General features: G+C 39.3%; 1 protein-coding gene across 1 annotated transcript; it reads left to right on the top strand.

The window, feature by feature from the left end:
- The first annotated feature begins 481 nt into the window (after positions 1-481).
- On the top strand, positions 482-13,026 carry LOC131240318 (probable pyridoxal 5'-phosphate synthase subunit PDX2). Its single transcript, XM_058238446.1, has 7 exons — positions 482-712; positions 817-944; positions 2,609-2,696; positions 2,763-2,836; positions 2,994-3,185; positions 7,184-7,281; positions 12,647-13,026. The coding sequence occupies exons 1-7, from the start codon at positions 661-663 to the stop codon at positions 12,771-12,773; spliced, it is 759 nt and encodes a 252-aa protein (XP_058094429.1). The 5' UTR covers positions 482-660; the 3' UTR covers positions 12,774-13,026.
- Positions 13,027-13,910: the final 884 nt, after the last annotated feature.

Below are 13,910 nucleotides of genomic sequence, written 5' to 3'. Positions count from 1 at the left end.
CAAAAAATGAAGCAGATCCAAGGCTGGAGTGGGCCCCACCATAGAAAACAGTGAAGAGAGTGATGCCCACCGTTGAAACCTGCTGAAGGTCCCACATGATGTTTATTTGAGATCCAACCTGTTCATATGTTAAAGCAGATATGAAAGAAGGGAAAACACTAACATCAGCTTGATCGAAAACTTTTGTGGCCCTTAGAACTTTTTAATGGTGGGCGTCACTCTCCCAACTGTTTTCTATGGTGGGGTCCACTCCAGCTTTGGATATGACTCATTCTTTGGATAATCACCTAATATGATCTCTTCAAATGGATGGACGGTGTAGATGCAAAAGATACATGATGGTGGGGCCCACAGAAATTGGTGTCGTCATTTCAGTATACGTTCTCGCTGCTTAACCTGTGAGTATCTAATCCGCGTCCCACTGAATCAGCTGCTGGGAACGTAACCTTTCTTTCAGAGCAAGCGGTAGTTTGTAAATTGTATTTTTATTTCATTAAAGTGCTGTGCTGATGTCAGCACAAATGACCTGTACCAATTAAATTCCAGAATCCGAGGAGCGAGGGTGCGCTGGAAACAGAGGATACGCACTCAAACGTGAGGCAGTTGGAGTTCCACAGGATTCAAAGCGATCGAAGCCCGCTACTGCCCGCACTCTGCACCATGTCTGTAGGCGTTCTCGCTCTTCAGGGGTCCTTCAACGAACATCTCGCAGGCATTTTTCTTCTCCTCCTAAAACAAGAGCTTTTTCCACTCTCTCTCTGCCCTTCTCTGATCTTTCAGCTCTCTATGGGCGTGTTTTGTTCTTGGTATTTGCAGCGCTTAGAAGGCTTGGCGTGAAAGGCATGGAGATAAGGAAAGCTGAACAACTCGAGCACGTTACCGCTCTCATAATCCCAGGAGGAGAGAGCACCACAATGGCCAAGCTTGCTGAATACCACAATCTGGTTTCTTTGATTTCTCAATAGCCTCGTCCTTTCATTTCTTTTGATTTCTTCTTCTTCTTCTTCTAGTGTGCGTTTGGATGCAATTTCCGACTTTTTAGTTATTCATCTAATGAAGAAGGGTTGGACTCGTATGAATAAGTTCAATATATTTAAAAAACTGTGTTGACTCTTCAACCGTACACATGGTATAGTTGTACGGGTGATCAAGGCCGCTCAAACCGCTGACCATCTGATTTTCCCTTTGATTTTGGACCACCCACTGTTTTACTTGTAACAGTCCATTCGATAGCCATCAACTAGATGGTTAGGATTTCTTGATTGATAACATTTTAGAGATATACATTGTGGTCTGGAAATTCTTGCATGAGTGCCACTAGTGAGGAGGATAAGGCACCACCATTTTCAGAATGGTGGTGAACTATCGTACGAGTCTAGCCCATAGTGTAGAAATGGCCAAATTGGATTTCCTTCATTGCGTCTGTACCTAGCTTCCTGGCTCCAAATTGGAATTATGTTAGATTTAATATGAACTTGAAAGGAACATAACTGCAAATTTGTGGCCTTCTTCCTCATTATAAATGCTAGGAAATGCTCTTGTTTCTTCTTGTTCCCTCTTTTGTTAACTGAATGTTCCAATTCAATTCACTTGTGAATCCAAATGCTAGCACACTGATTTTTTTTTTTTTTTTTTTCAAGCTTTGAATAACAGTCTTATGAGCTTATAATGATAAAGTGGAAGGGGATTGCCTGCTTACCGAATCACTAGGGATATCCCTGGTGAACCAACGTGGCAGGATTTGATTGGGTCACATGCCGCTGTTAGAGATGGGGGCCCATGCAAAGCATGTATGAAAGTTGTTCGTTCTAGGATGTACTTGATCGGGGCAATCCGCTTCCTGATCAACTTATGTTACCATTTTATAACTTTAACATTCGTTCTGAAATGGAAAATTGCAAAATGTGTGGCCAACAGGGAAATAATGTTTGTTTTCACCAAAAACAGTGTTTATACATATACCTGAAACAGTAGTTGGTATTACATCTTCTATTTCATGTCTTATTGTTAAGACCTGAATGAGAAGTTGTAGGGTGTCTGCAGCACATGTTCAATGTGGTAAGCTTGTGCTAGCTTCAGGGCTTCTATGAATGTGCCCTGAACCAAAAATCATGCCAGTCCAATCAACAGAAGGGATACATGTGTTATGGAGAAAAGATGAATGGTGGTTTATAATCAATGAACTAGTGAGGCTCACCTGATAGTGGGCCTACTTGGTTTTTGTGCCAGTGAATGTTCATGGTGGCCCCCACTTGATAAGCAGCCAAGTCCTGCACACCATGAATCCCCTCTTCGATCTCTTTTCACATGAAATGCCTCAGAAATTTTTAGTAACTGTATAGTGTGATGTGCAAAACCAATATTGAAGCGAACCCACAAAAAAGTAATGGAGTCTTTATGGGGAATGTTACTCTTCTTCTTTCGATGATATTTTGTTATGGATATACCTTCATTACTTAAATACACAAACTTGATGTTGAAGAGAGAGTGTCATACTAAAGAAATACTTCTATCAAATGGATGGTTGTTCTTCCACCATATTTTGCAGTAGTGCGGCTGGCCCAACTTCAAATAATTATCTGCTGTGCATTTCCTCTTTGACTTGCAGTTCCCCGCCCTACGCGACTTCGTTAAAACAGGGAAACCTGTGTGGGGGACTTGTGCAGGACTCATTTTCTTGGCAAACAAAGCTGTTGGTGAGTGAGTATATGGCTAAGCTGTTACTTTGTAAGAATATCATTGTGATGAAGTTTGCTTTGCAGGGCAAAAATCGGGAGGACAGGAGCTTGTTGGTGGCCTAGATTGTACTGTCCATCGAAACTTCTTTGGGAGTCAGGTGATTTTATGAAATTTTCTTCTTTAAGTTTGTTACATCTATTGGCAGGGAAGCTTTAGCTAAGGACTCTATATCTTTCTCAATTACTAGTTACGGCTAGTGAAGCTTCTTTCTCGAATATGGTGGTTGATCATTGCTTTTTACTGTCTTTTTTCAGCTTCAAAGCTTTGAAACAGAGCTTTCAGTACCTGTGCTTGCAGCAATGGAAGGTGGGCCTGCAAGTTTTCGCGGATTGTTTATTCGTGCGCCTGCAATCCTGGAAGCAGGACCCAATGTCGAAGTTCTAGCTGATTATTCTGTTTTGAAGGACAAAGCAACAAGTTACAAATCTTCTGCCGAAAGTGGGGAGGTTTGTTACCCTTCCTCATTTTCTTTTTCGGCTACTCCTGTATTGGTTTTGTGGACTGCCATATTTAAAGTAAATAAGTGTTGTATTTGGACATACAAAATAAAAGCTTCTGACATTTCATTTGTCTTCCAAGCTGACTGGTCTAGGACTGGGACCCATTTAGGCATTTCTTATTGTACAGTGAACCAATGATTATAAGATATATTTTATTTTCCTCTGGAAGTCTTTACTTTTGTGTTGATAGGCTTGAATAGCATTATCATATGTATGGCATGGATGACCTTTTGAGTTGGAATTCATTGCTTCAGAAAATAGATGAGATGATATTTTAACTATTTGATGCCCACTATTCACTAGAAATTCTGTTTCAGAATGGCATGTAATTTGAAGTTAGTCAATGCCCTTCCTGTAGATGCTTCCCATACTGAGCAATTCTTTAATAAAAAGGTGAGGAAAGTATAGATCCTTCAATTGTATGGAAATTATAGAACGATGATCTTTGACAGGACATACCTTAAAATCATAAATAAGTTTCATATAATTTAGTGCTCAACCTTGTCATTGATACCATTCCTGAGAGTAGAAAATTTTCATTTACTATTGTGCACTCTCTAATCTAATGGGAGGAAATTGAAGGAGTAGGTCAATTGGGCCTTTTGACAAATATGAAGGGGGATTGAATATGGGTTAAGTGTCTTTGAATCATATCTTGTGAAAACATGTAAGCAAGTAGGAATAGAGCTAGCTGTACATGAACCGAGTTAGCTCGGTTAACTCGCTCAACTCAACTCGAAAAAGCTCGAATCGACTCAGTTCGAAACTGAGTTCAAGCCGAGTCAAGCTGATTTTTGGAGCTCGAAAAAATTTTGAGCCAAGTTCGAGCTTGTCCGAACTCGAATCGACTCGGATCGAACCTCAACTTGAATCAAACTCGGATCGAATCAGTTCGGAGACTCGGTTATTTTGATATTGACATTGCTCACCAAGTGTTTGATGAAATGACTCAACAAAGCGGTGTTTTGGGTGCATACATTCTCTGCAGGATCAGCTGGTGGCGAGGAAGGTATGATACGAAACAAATCACTACAAAAAAATAAAAACTTTACATGGTAAAAGTAAAACTACCCTTGTATTTTGATTTTGATGTTGCCTATCGAGTGTTTGATGAAATACTTGTAAACTGCTGTTGCTGTATTGCATACTGTGAGAAATTGAAGGTGCATTCCATGTGTTTGAGAAAATATCGCACAGGCTCGAACTGGCCTGAGCTGCTGACCGATCTGAGTCGAGCTGGCTAGTCAGGTTCGAGGACTGAGCCGAGCCGAGTTTGAGCTGGGGTCAGCTATTGGCAGCCGAGCCGAGCTGTGCCAAGCTCGACTCGGTTCAACTCGTGTACAACTCTTAAGTAGGAATCATTGGTTGCTGGTTTGATTAGATAGTGTTCTGGTCATCCTGTATTTCACCTTATGTTTTATGTTGTATGGAAGGAATTCACTTAATCATGAAGTATTAGTGATGTCTTTATGTACACGTGATAAATTTTTGCCTTTTGTTTTGGGGTCATGGTAGGCGTAATGGGTGTTGGTATGTGTGTTGATAGTGAGATAGTGAGAGACTGGGTGGAGAGATGGAGGGGTGAATAGAAATGGCAGAGGGAGGGAGGATGCATTGATCATGCAAATCTGTTACAAAGAAATTGGCGGGGGCTCCATCTCATCTTCAAATAATTTTTAAATATTCTTACATGTTCTCTATGCATTTGCTGCATGATAATGCATTGATCAAGGTAGCATCTGATACAAAAAGCTCAGTCTCATCTTCAAGTCCCTTTGTTGTCTCTCAATCTTCTCCAAATTTATACAAAAAAATTTGGCAAAAATACCAAATCAGCAATCAATGCTAATACAAAGAGATAGGCATGAGGCTTGGTGTTGGGACTGATGACAATCAACGCAGCCAACAATGCTACTCATTGTTGTCATGTGCGATCGCATATGCAAATATGCAATCACATTTGCCGTTTTTTCAAAAGGATCGCATATGATGGCATATGCAATCCAAGATAGCATGCAATGGCATACTTTTCTGTGTGAAAGTATGCGATTGCATATGTGAGTATGTGATGGCATACTCCATATGCGATCGCACATAGGTCTAATGGTAAAAAAAATGACCTTTGAATCCATGTATCCAAACATCATATATGTGTATGCTAGCCTATGTTAGTATGTTTATTTTTTATATATTAAATTTACAAGGCATTAAGTTGAAACTTGTAACTTCGCAAGTTGTGCTCTTCTTTTTTCTTTTTTTTTTTTTTTTTTTTTTGTAAATTGTATATTGTATTTGTAAACTAAGTTATAACTTGTAACTTATAAGTTGTTCAAGTTATCAAGTTATCATTTATCAATAATTTTTTCATGTTCGGTGTTTTTAATAATTAATTCTCACTTAATGTAACATGTTGTTTATTTTGTTAAATTTTATGTAAATATAATATAAGTAATTAAATATATAAATTAATTTATAGATGGTCTAATAGTCTTAAACACTCAAACTACAATGAAATAGGTAAAAGAATCCAATCCAATCACTTGTAGTAATTAGGCATAGTTTTTCCTAATTTTTAGGATTTTTTTAAAAATATTTTTTAATTTAAAAAAAAAAAGAAAAAAAGCGAGAGCAATATGCAATTGCATATGCGAGTATGCGATGGCATATGCGATTCGACAACATTGATACTACTTGATGCATCAATATCACCACTTGAGTGGATAACATAGCTCATGAGTTGTGACTCGTGGCTTGCATTGGTAGGCATATACATATTTGCACAACCTAGGATTGGGAAACACAAGAAGAAATGTTCTCCAAGAAGAGATGCTCGCCATCTTTGATGGTATTTGTAATTTGTTCAAGGCCTTACTAAAATGTGTTGGCCAACATTCACTTATTTCTCAAGTTGGCTAGCGTCGTATTTGGGCGAATGGTTAGCGTCATGGATTTGCTCCCCACAAATGCGAGTTCGATTCCCCTCCCTGGGATTACCCGATGCATGTGGTTTGGGGGTGATTGCGTGCATCCGCATGGACTAGTCTCGCCTTAAAATGGGGGTGGGGAGGACACCCTGGCGTCATTAAAAAAAAAAAAAACATTCACTTATTTCTCAAAGCACCAAAGAGCATTCATTCGTATTTATAGAAAACTTAGTGGGGTTTTTCTTTGGATTCTCATCTGCATTTAAGTCAGCTATTATCATTGTCAAACCCTATTGACATGATTATTGCCCATTTGGATTTTTTTATTTTTTTTTGTAAAGCTACAAGGAGGAAGAATTGCAGTTCTGTTCCTATTTGTATTTTGTTCTTGGTTTTAAGACTCAGAAGAGCCAGATACAACTTGTCTGAGTCGTCTCGGATTTGATCTGGTTCAGTTCCATGAGTTGCCCCCCATCCTCCCCCGAGTTACCCCCATCTCAGGCGAGTCGCAACTCAACTTGATACCAAACAAGTTGATCTGAGTCTCCGAGTCTAGAAACCATGATTGCATCGAACTCAATATCTGGTTTGAGTATCAAACTGCATATTGATACTAGAATTCTATCCATAGCCCCAAATTGTGCCTGTATGCTTGGATTACCACATACCAAGCTAGTGGATGTCTGTTTGTTGTAATTACAGAATACTCATAGCAGAAAATTTGTAGATTTTCCTTGAGATGATCAAAATATTCTAACAGTGTAACTGTAAGAAACTGCATAATTGTATGGTTATAATTGATATTTACCTTTTTGGCCACATCAGCTTTGTTTTTGTATCTGGAATTTGTGATCTTCATTCCTATCCTAGGGATGTTTAATGCTTTCTGCTCATTTTCATATCATGAGACAGTTACGTGGGTACCTTGTTATCATAGTTTTTACAACATGGCAGCTTCTATAGATGGTATACAGTAATACAGCCTTGTTATCATCAAGTGTTTTATTGAATGTGTTACAGGAGCAAACTGTTTCTGAAGAAAAAGTGATTGTAGCTGTAAAGCAAGGGAATTTGCTTGGAACTGCTTTCCATCCTGAATTGACTGCAGATACACGCTGGTATGTGCCTGCTTTATTGAATCATCATGATCATCTAAAGCCTTATACCAATTAATTGGGTTTGGCTACATGAATCCTATTCCGCCATTCCACTTTATCAAGGACTAGACCATAGGTCGTCAAGTCTTTTCTTACTACCTCCATCTACATCCTTTTGGGCCTTCCCCTTGCCCTTTTAAAGCTTTCAACTTCTACCAACTCACTCCTAATTGACACATTTCTTGGTCTCCATTGCACATGATTAAACCTTTTAAGTCTACTTTCCCTCGTCTTATTATCTATTGGTGCTGCTCCTAAAATCCCTCAAATGCATTCATTCAATTCTATCCTTTCTTGTCTTGCCACTCATCCATCTCAATATCCTCCTTTTAGCTATTCTCATCCTCTGAACATGTGATTCCTTAATTGCCCAACATTTTGTCCCCATGAAGCATGGCTGGTATTATAGCTATCCTATAAACATTCCCTTTTGTTTTGAGTGGTACATGCGAATCACATAAAACTCCAGAGGTGCATCTCCATTTCTTCCACCCAATGTTTTAAATATCGATGATATTAGCCGATATATCCCACAATATATCTTGTATCCCACTTGCGCGATACGAAACGCACAAGTAGTGCTGACATATCCCACCCATTCGATTCAATGAGCTTTTTCAAATTTTGATCCGTGTTTTTACCATAAATCATATTAAACCAGTGTCAAATGGGTCAAATGGTTACAAATTTATGATTCTTCATTTTTTCCATAAAAAATCATTAGAACTTTTATTTTAAGATTTGGGGGAGATGGGTCAAATTGCCGAAATTTGAGAAAAATCTAAATTTATCAATTTCTCGCAAATCAGTTGCAATCTTTGTATCCAAACACAAAATTAAACATATATGTAACCTGATTTAGTGATTCTTCTTTTGCTTTTGAATGTATTGCTAGGGTTTCCATACATGTCTTTTTATGTTTATAAATTATATAAATAGGCTTTGAATATACTTGCATCAGTTCAGTTGGAAAGCGCATATGTTAGGACCCCATACAAAGGAAACCCCTATTATGTGTACTTTTTTCTTCTTTTTTTTTTGTAGTGTTTTGATTTCTAAGTGTATATTGATGTCTTTTTCAACTATCCCTGAAGTTTCATTGAAAAATTCGACCAATTTCCAATGTTCCCATGTTTCCCAACATCAGCGATACATTACGCGATACAACCGATATATCCCATGGGATAACTGATATGTATCCATATCCCAGGGGTGCGATGCATTACACGATAACGATATTTAAAACATTGCTTCCACCTATCTTGAATTTTATGGGCAAGATCCTTCTTAATCTCTCCACTCTCATGAGTTATTGACCCAAGGTATTGGATGTGGTCATTTCGGTACACCTCTTGGTTAGCAATCTTGACTAATTCTTTGTTTTCACTCCTATTTTTACTAAATCGCACTTTATATACTTTGTTTTGGTCTTATTAATTTTAAATCCTTTAGATTCTAAAGCATCCCTCCATAAATCTAGTATTGTGTTTACACTCTCCCTCGCCTTGTCAATCAAAACTGTCATATGCAAACAACATGCACCAGAAGGGCTCTTCTTTCAATGCCTCGTTAACTCATCCTTAACCAATGAGGAATGGTATAGGCTGAACGCCACCCTTGGTGTAAGCCAATAGTAATTGGGAACTCATTTATCTCTCTACTAGTGGTCCTTATACTTGTTACCACTCCCTCATACACATCCTTTGTCGCGTCAATATATCCTTTGGAACTCCTACCTTTCCCAACCCCCTACCAAGTAAACTTTGTAGGGACCCTATCATATGCTTTCTCTAAGTCAATAAAGATTATGAGGAGATCCTTCCTCTTCTTTGTATGTTCCATCAATTGTATTAGTAGGAAAATAGCTTCAATGGCGGACTTCCCAGGCATGAAACCAAACAATTTTTTTTATACATCCATCTCATGCTTTAATCTTTGTTGAGACACTCTCTCCCATAGTCTTGTAGTATGGCTCATAAGTTTAATCCCATGATAGTGAGTTCAACTCTCTGTCTCCTTTTATTCTTATAAGGGAGTTTTACAAAAAAAAAACTACCTATTTAATATAGAATTTACATTCCTGTACCTTTTTAAAAAGGGTTTTCAATAAGCTACCTCATTAATGTAAGTAATTATCACTAGAGTACTTTATATTAGATTTATTAAAGGTGGTTTGGGTTGCTAATGCGAGCAAAGGAGTCAGTGGCTTGGGCGGGCTCCACTGTGATGTTTATGTGAAATCCACCTTGACTACCATGTGAGTCACTTGTTAGGCACAGGGCCCAAAAATCAGCTCCATCCATGATTTAGGTGGACCACACAATTGGAAACAGTGTACAATGCAACACTCATCCTCCAAACGATTTCCCTTGATGTGGCCTAGCTGAATCATAGATGGACCTGAAATTTGGGACCTGGGCCTAAATTTTGTTGTGGCATTTAATGGTTGCATCGGATTTCATATAATCATCACGATGGGTTATGTAAAAATCAAGGGTAGACGTCTTTCTCCCTAATGCTTTCTTTTATGTGGCCTACCGGAATCACATGCTAGCCTGATTTATTGGCCTTGGGACTAACATAGATTACACATCTAGTGGTCAGAGTGGATCTCACATACATATCAAGGTGGGCCCTATCAAAAATCAAGGGTGGGCATCACATAAAATTCCCTTTCTTTATATATACCAACAGAAAATCTTTGTTTTTCTAGGAATAGTGGGACTCCTACCCTTGATTTTTGACAGGATCCATCATGATGTGTATATGAAACCACTCCGACCATTATATGTGTAATCCCATGTTAGGTCTAGTACCAAAAAATCAGGCTGACCCATGATTCGGGTGGGCTACACCAAAGGAAACAGTTGAGAGAGATGTCCACCCTTGATTTTTATAGGGCCCACCATGATGATTACTTGAAATCCACTGCAACCATTAGATGCGATGCCAAAATTTAGGCTTGGGGCCCAAAAATTGGGTGCATCATGATTCAAGTGGCCCACAACAAGGGAAACAATTTGGAGGGTGAACATTGCCTTGTATGTTGTTTCCAATTGTGTGATCCACCTGAATTATGGATGGAGCTGAGTTTTGTGCTTTGGGCCTAATAGGGGATGACACACCTGGTGGTTGGGGTGTATTTCCAATAAACATCACGATGGGGCCCTCCTGAGCCTCGCACGGCTGACCTGACCTGTTGTTAAGAAATCTAAAAAGAAGATACTCTAATGGTAATTACTTACATTAATGAGGTAGCTTATTGAAATCCTTTTTGAAAAGTTACCAGAATGTCAATTATATATTAAGTAGGTTAGTTATTTATTATTATTATTATTATTATTATTATTTTAAATGAATAGGTGCCATAGTACTTTTCTTCCATTTGCCTGACATTTTTTTCATTTTACAATCTTGTTGAACGACTTTGTCAACCAAAATAACTCAGTATCTCTCGTTCATTTCCAAACCTTTGTTCTTATACCATCTGGTCTGAGGGCCTTTTCTGTTTTCATCTTTCTCAATGCTTCCTTCACTTCAAATATCCTAATCCCTTGATAGTATCTATGGTATCTGAGGTCATTTGAGTTTATGGTTCCATCCTATGCTCTCAGAGTGGCTATAATTTAACAAGTTCTGAAAATAACAAGTTTTATTTACTGAATACAGTTTTGAATATAGAATTCCAAGTTATGTAACATGGATGCCTACTTTTGAAGAATTCGTGTCAAACACAATCCCACATGATTGTTGGGACAAAAGCTCAAAATGTGTTTCTTCATTAACTGTTATTTCTTAATTACTATATAATTTTAATGCTTATCTATTTACGTGGATAATTTTCTATATTTTATACTTATGTGAGCCACTGTAGCTGAGACATGGTTTGTATCTCAGTGTTAGAATCGACGTGGGGTGTAAGAAATGGCAGCCCTAAAATACCTAAGATCGCAAAAAGCTTTGGATATAGTATATTATAATTATAAATGATACTGAAAAAATAGTGAAAAGACTGTCTGCCCAGTGTCCACCGAGAGCCAGTGTTCTCATTTCTCCCACCACCATAAATGGTGGATGGGAATCTTATCATGCAGTTCAGAATGGACTGTTGGAAATTTGAGTTTTGAAATTCTGCTAGATTCATGCCATACTATCTTCAAATGGTAACTCGCGCATGACTCGCAGTGAGCCCTATGTGCATTGGAGTTGGCTGAAAAGAAAGCTTAAACAATTTTCATTTCCAAGGTCTACTAGCCCCACAGGCCCACATGCAGCTTTACATGTTGCACATGCCCCAGCCTGGGCAAGTGTTTGAGGGATCTGATTGGTGCATCAGGCGGTCCAACCAAGAAGTTGACTGGTGCAAAGATTAGTTGGGTCCACACATTGAGTGGGCTATCCTCGTATGGAAACAAGAAGCAATTTAAAAAGACTTCCCATCGCTTGTCATTCCACATATGCATGTAGAGTATCTCATGAGTGGACTGGTCTGTTTTTTGCACCAGATCATCTTCATGAAGGGGCCAACATATGCACATAACGCACTGCTTAGATGTCCTACACATCTGCGTAGTTGGTATCTGTGCTGCACGTAGAGTGTGGAGAGGGTGCATCAGCAAGGAAACCTCTTCATTTCCAAATTGCCATGTCAACATGGGACCCACAGTGCTAGTTTTTGAAAATGTTGTCCTTGTCATGTAGATGTTAACTAGTGCTTCTCAAATGAGCTTTGCTGAGCGCACGTGTGTACAATAAAGTTCATGTACATGCCACACATGTGCCAGCATGGCACATGGGTGTGCAATTCAATCCGCCCATCAGGTTGGATGGGCCTTCTACGTGTTTTTCCAAAGATAAATCTGGTCCACTCAGCATGTGGGCCCTAATATTCGAAACAGGTGGATGGGTTAGAAAACTTCAGCCAAGTTTTTCAGTGTGCCATACATTTTATTTTATTTTGGCAAACTGTGGTCAACCTGACCAGTGGATCAACCTGATTCTTGGGCAAGGTCATCAATATGGTGGTGCCTTTCTGGTGAATGGATTGGATCTCAGACCCGCTGTACCATGCTGCACATGTGTGGGCATGTACACAAGCATTATTGTACATGCCTGTGAGCTTAGCAAAGTTCTTCTCAAATAAAGTCTCTTTTGCTACCATCAATTAACCATTTGAACAACATCTTGGTGTATTGGATTCACAAGTGTAGTCGTGTTTGACTTGACATCTTGTGTCAGGTTGGACACCGATGGTATTGGTGTCAAGTTACATAAAAGTATATGCTCAATTCCCCAGAATGCCTCTTTGGATCTCTTGCTTGTGCAGGCACAGTTTCTTCCTGAAAATGGCAGGTGAGGCTGGAGACCAGAGCTCAAGTTGCAGCTCTATGGCTGAGGAGGATCTCGCTGACTGTCAACAGCCAAGGCCTATTGATCTCCCAATATTTCAATAGCAGGAAGGCTATCAAAAGGATTCAGGTTTCTCTTTTCATTCCATAGTTGTAAGTTGTATTCATATCCTCCAGCAGGAAGTCACCTTGGTGGTGGGTTTGTTCCTGAAGTGCAACTTTTATTGGTAGTTCTGCCAGCAGAAGTTGTACATAATTTAGTTTCTTCTTTCTTTTCTGAACTTTCATTCTTTTAAAGTGTTCTCAACCAATGCAGTTTTATTTATTCCTGCTGTCCCAACTTCAATCTGGTTATATTTATATATATATATATAAAAAAACAGATGTATATTCAGAATGATCGTTTTGTTACAAAGTTGTTGTGAACGGGTATATTCAAAATAAAAACATGGTTTGGGAATGGACAATGGTTACTCATTGCAACCGCCTTTGAGAACATGGAGACTCAGCCGTGTGTGGATATTCTCAGTGGTTCTGTTTTTGTTGTTGTTTGTTGTGGTTGTGGTGGCATGCTGTATGTTCTCGTTGCCATTTGAGAAATGATCACATCACATGAGTCTTGACACTGGAGGCTCTGGTGGAATCGAGCTCCATGGGGTGTGTTGTGTGCATGATATTCACCCATCCCGCAGATGCGCCTCCTTGTGTTTGGCAAAGGGCCCAAAAACCAGCCCAATCCAAAACTCAGGCTGCACCATAGGGAAAAGTTGGGAGGGGATAACTCACCATTAATTTTGATGTTGGAATGGGCCTGTTTTTGGGGTGCCCATTCATCTTGGTGGGATGCCTTGGATGAATGGATTGGATGGCATATACACAGCACTGTGGGCCCCATGCAAAAGTAATGATGGGTCCCCTCTCAACTGTGCCCAATGGTGCGGCCCACTTGAGCTTCAGATTGGCCCTATTTGATTGGAAGAATAGGAAAGGGTACAGTGTTCTCCACTATTGTAGAAAAACATGGTGCATGCTCACTGTTTGGAGGCCCCACCGTGATTTGTGTATGCCGTCCACTCTGTCTAGTTTTAGGTGCTCATTTTTCTATCACTGGCTCCAAAAATCAGGCCGATTTCAAAATCAGGTGGGCCACATCACCAATCTGGATAGTTTTAATCATGGGTCTGCCTGTCACAACTGTTCCTTGTGGTGTGGCCCGAACTTTTGAAATGGCTTGATTTTCTC

The sequence above is a fragment of the Magnolia sinica genome, chromosome 3 (genome assembly GCF_029962835.1).
Source record: "Magnolia sinica isolate HGM2019 chromosome 3, MsV1, whole genome shotgun sequence".
In the NCBI taxonomy this organism is placed as follows: Eukaryota; Viridiplantae; Streptophyta; class Magnoliopsida; order Magnoliales; family Magnoliaceae; genus Magnolia; species Magnolia sinica.
Note: the sequence above shows the minus strand (reverse complement) of the source record. Positions and strands in the feature narration are given on the sequence as shown.

What these genes read in the sequence shown, in the direction of transcription:
- LOC131240318 (XM_058238446.1), top strand. Translation starts at nt 661, where the DNA reads ATGTCTGTAGGCGTTCTCGCTCTTCAGGGGTCCTTCAACGAACATCTC. An exon ending in CTTGGCAAACAAAGCTGTTG is followed by an intron (nt 2,697 to 2,762) that starts GTGAGTGAGTAT and finishes TTTGCTTTGCAG; the next exon opens with GGCAAAAATCGGGAGGACAG. An exon ending in CTTCTGCCGAAAGTGGGGAG is followed by an intron (nt 3,186 to 7,183) that starts GTTTGTTACCCT and finishes AATGTGTTACAG; the next exon opens with GAGCAAACTGTTTCTGAAGA.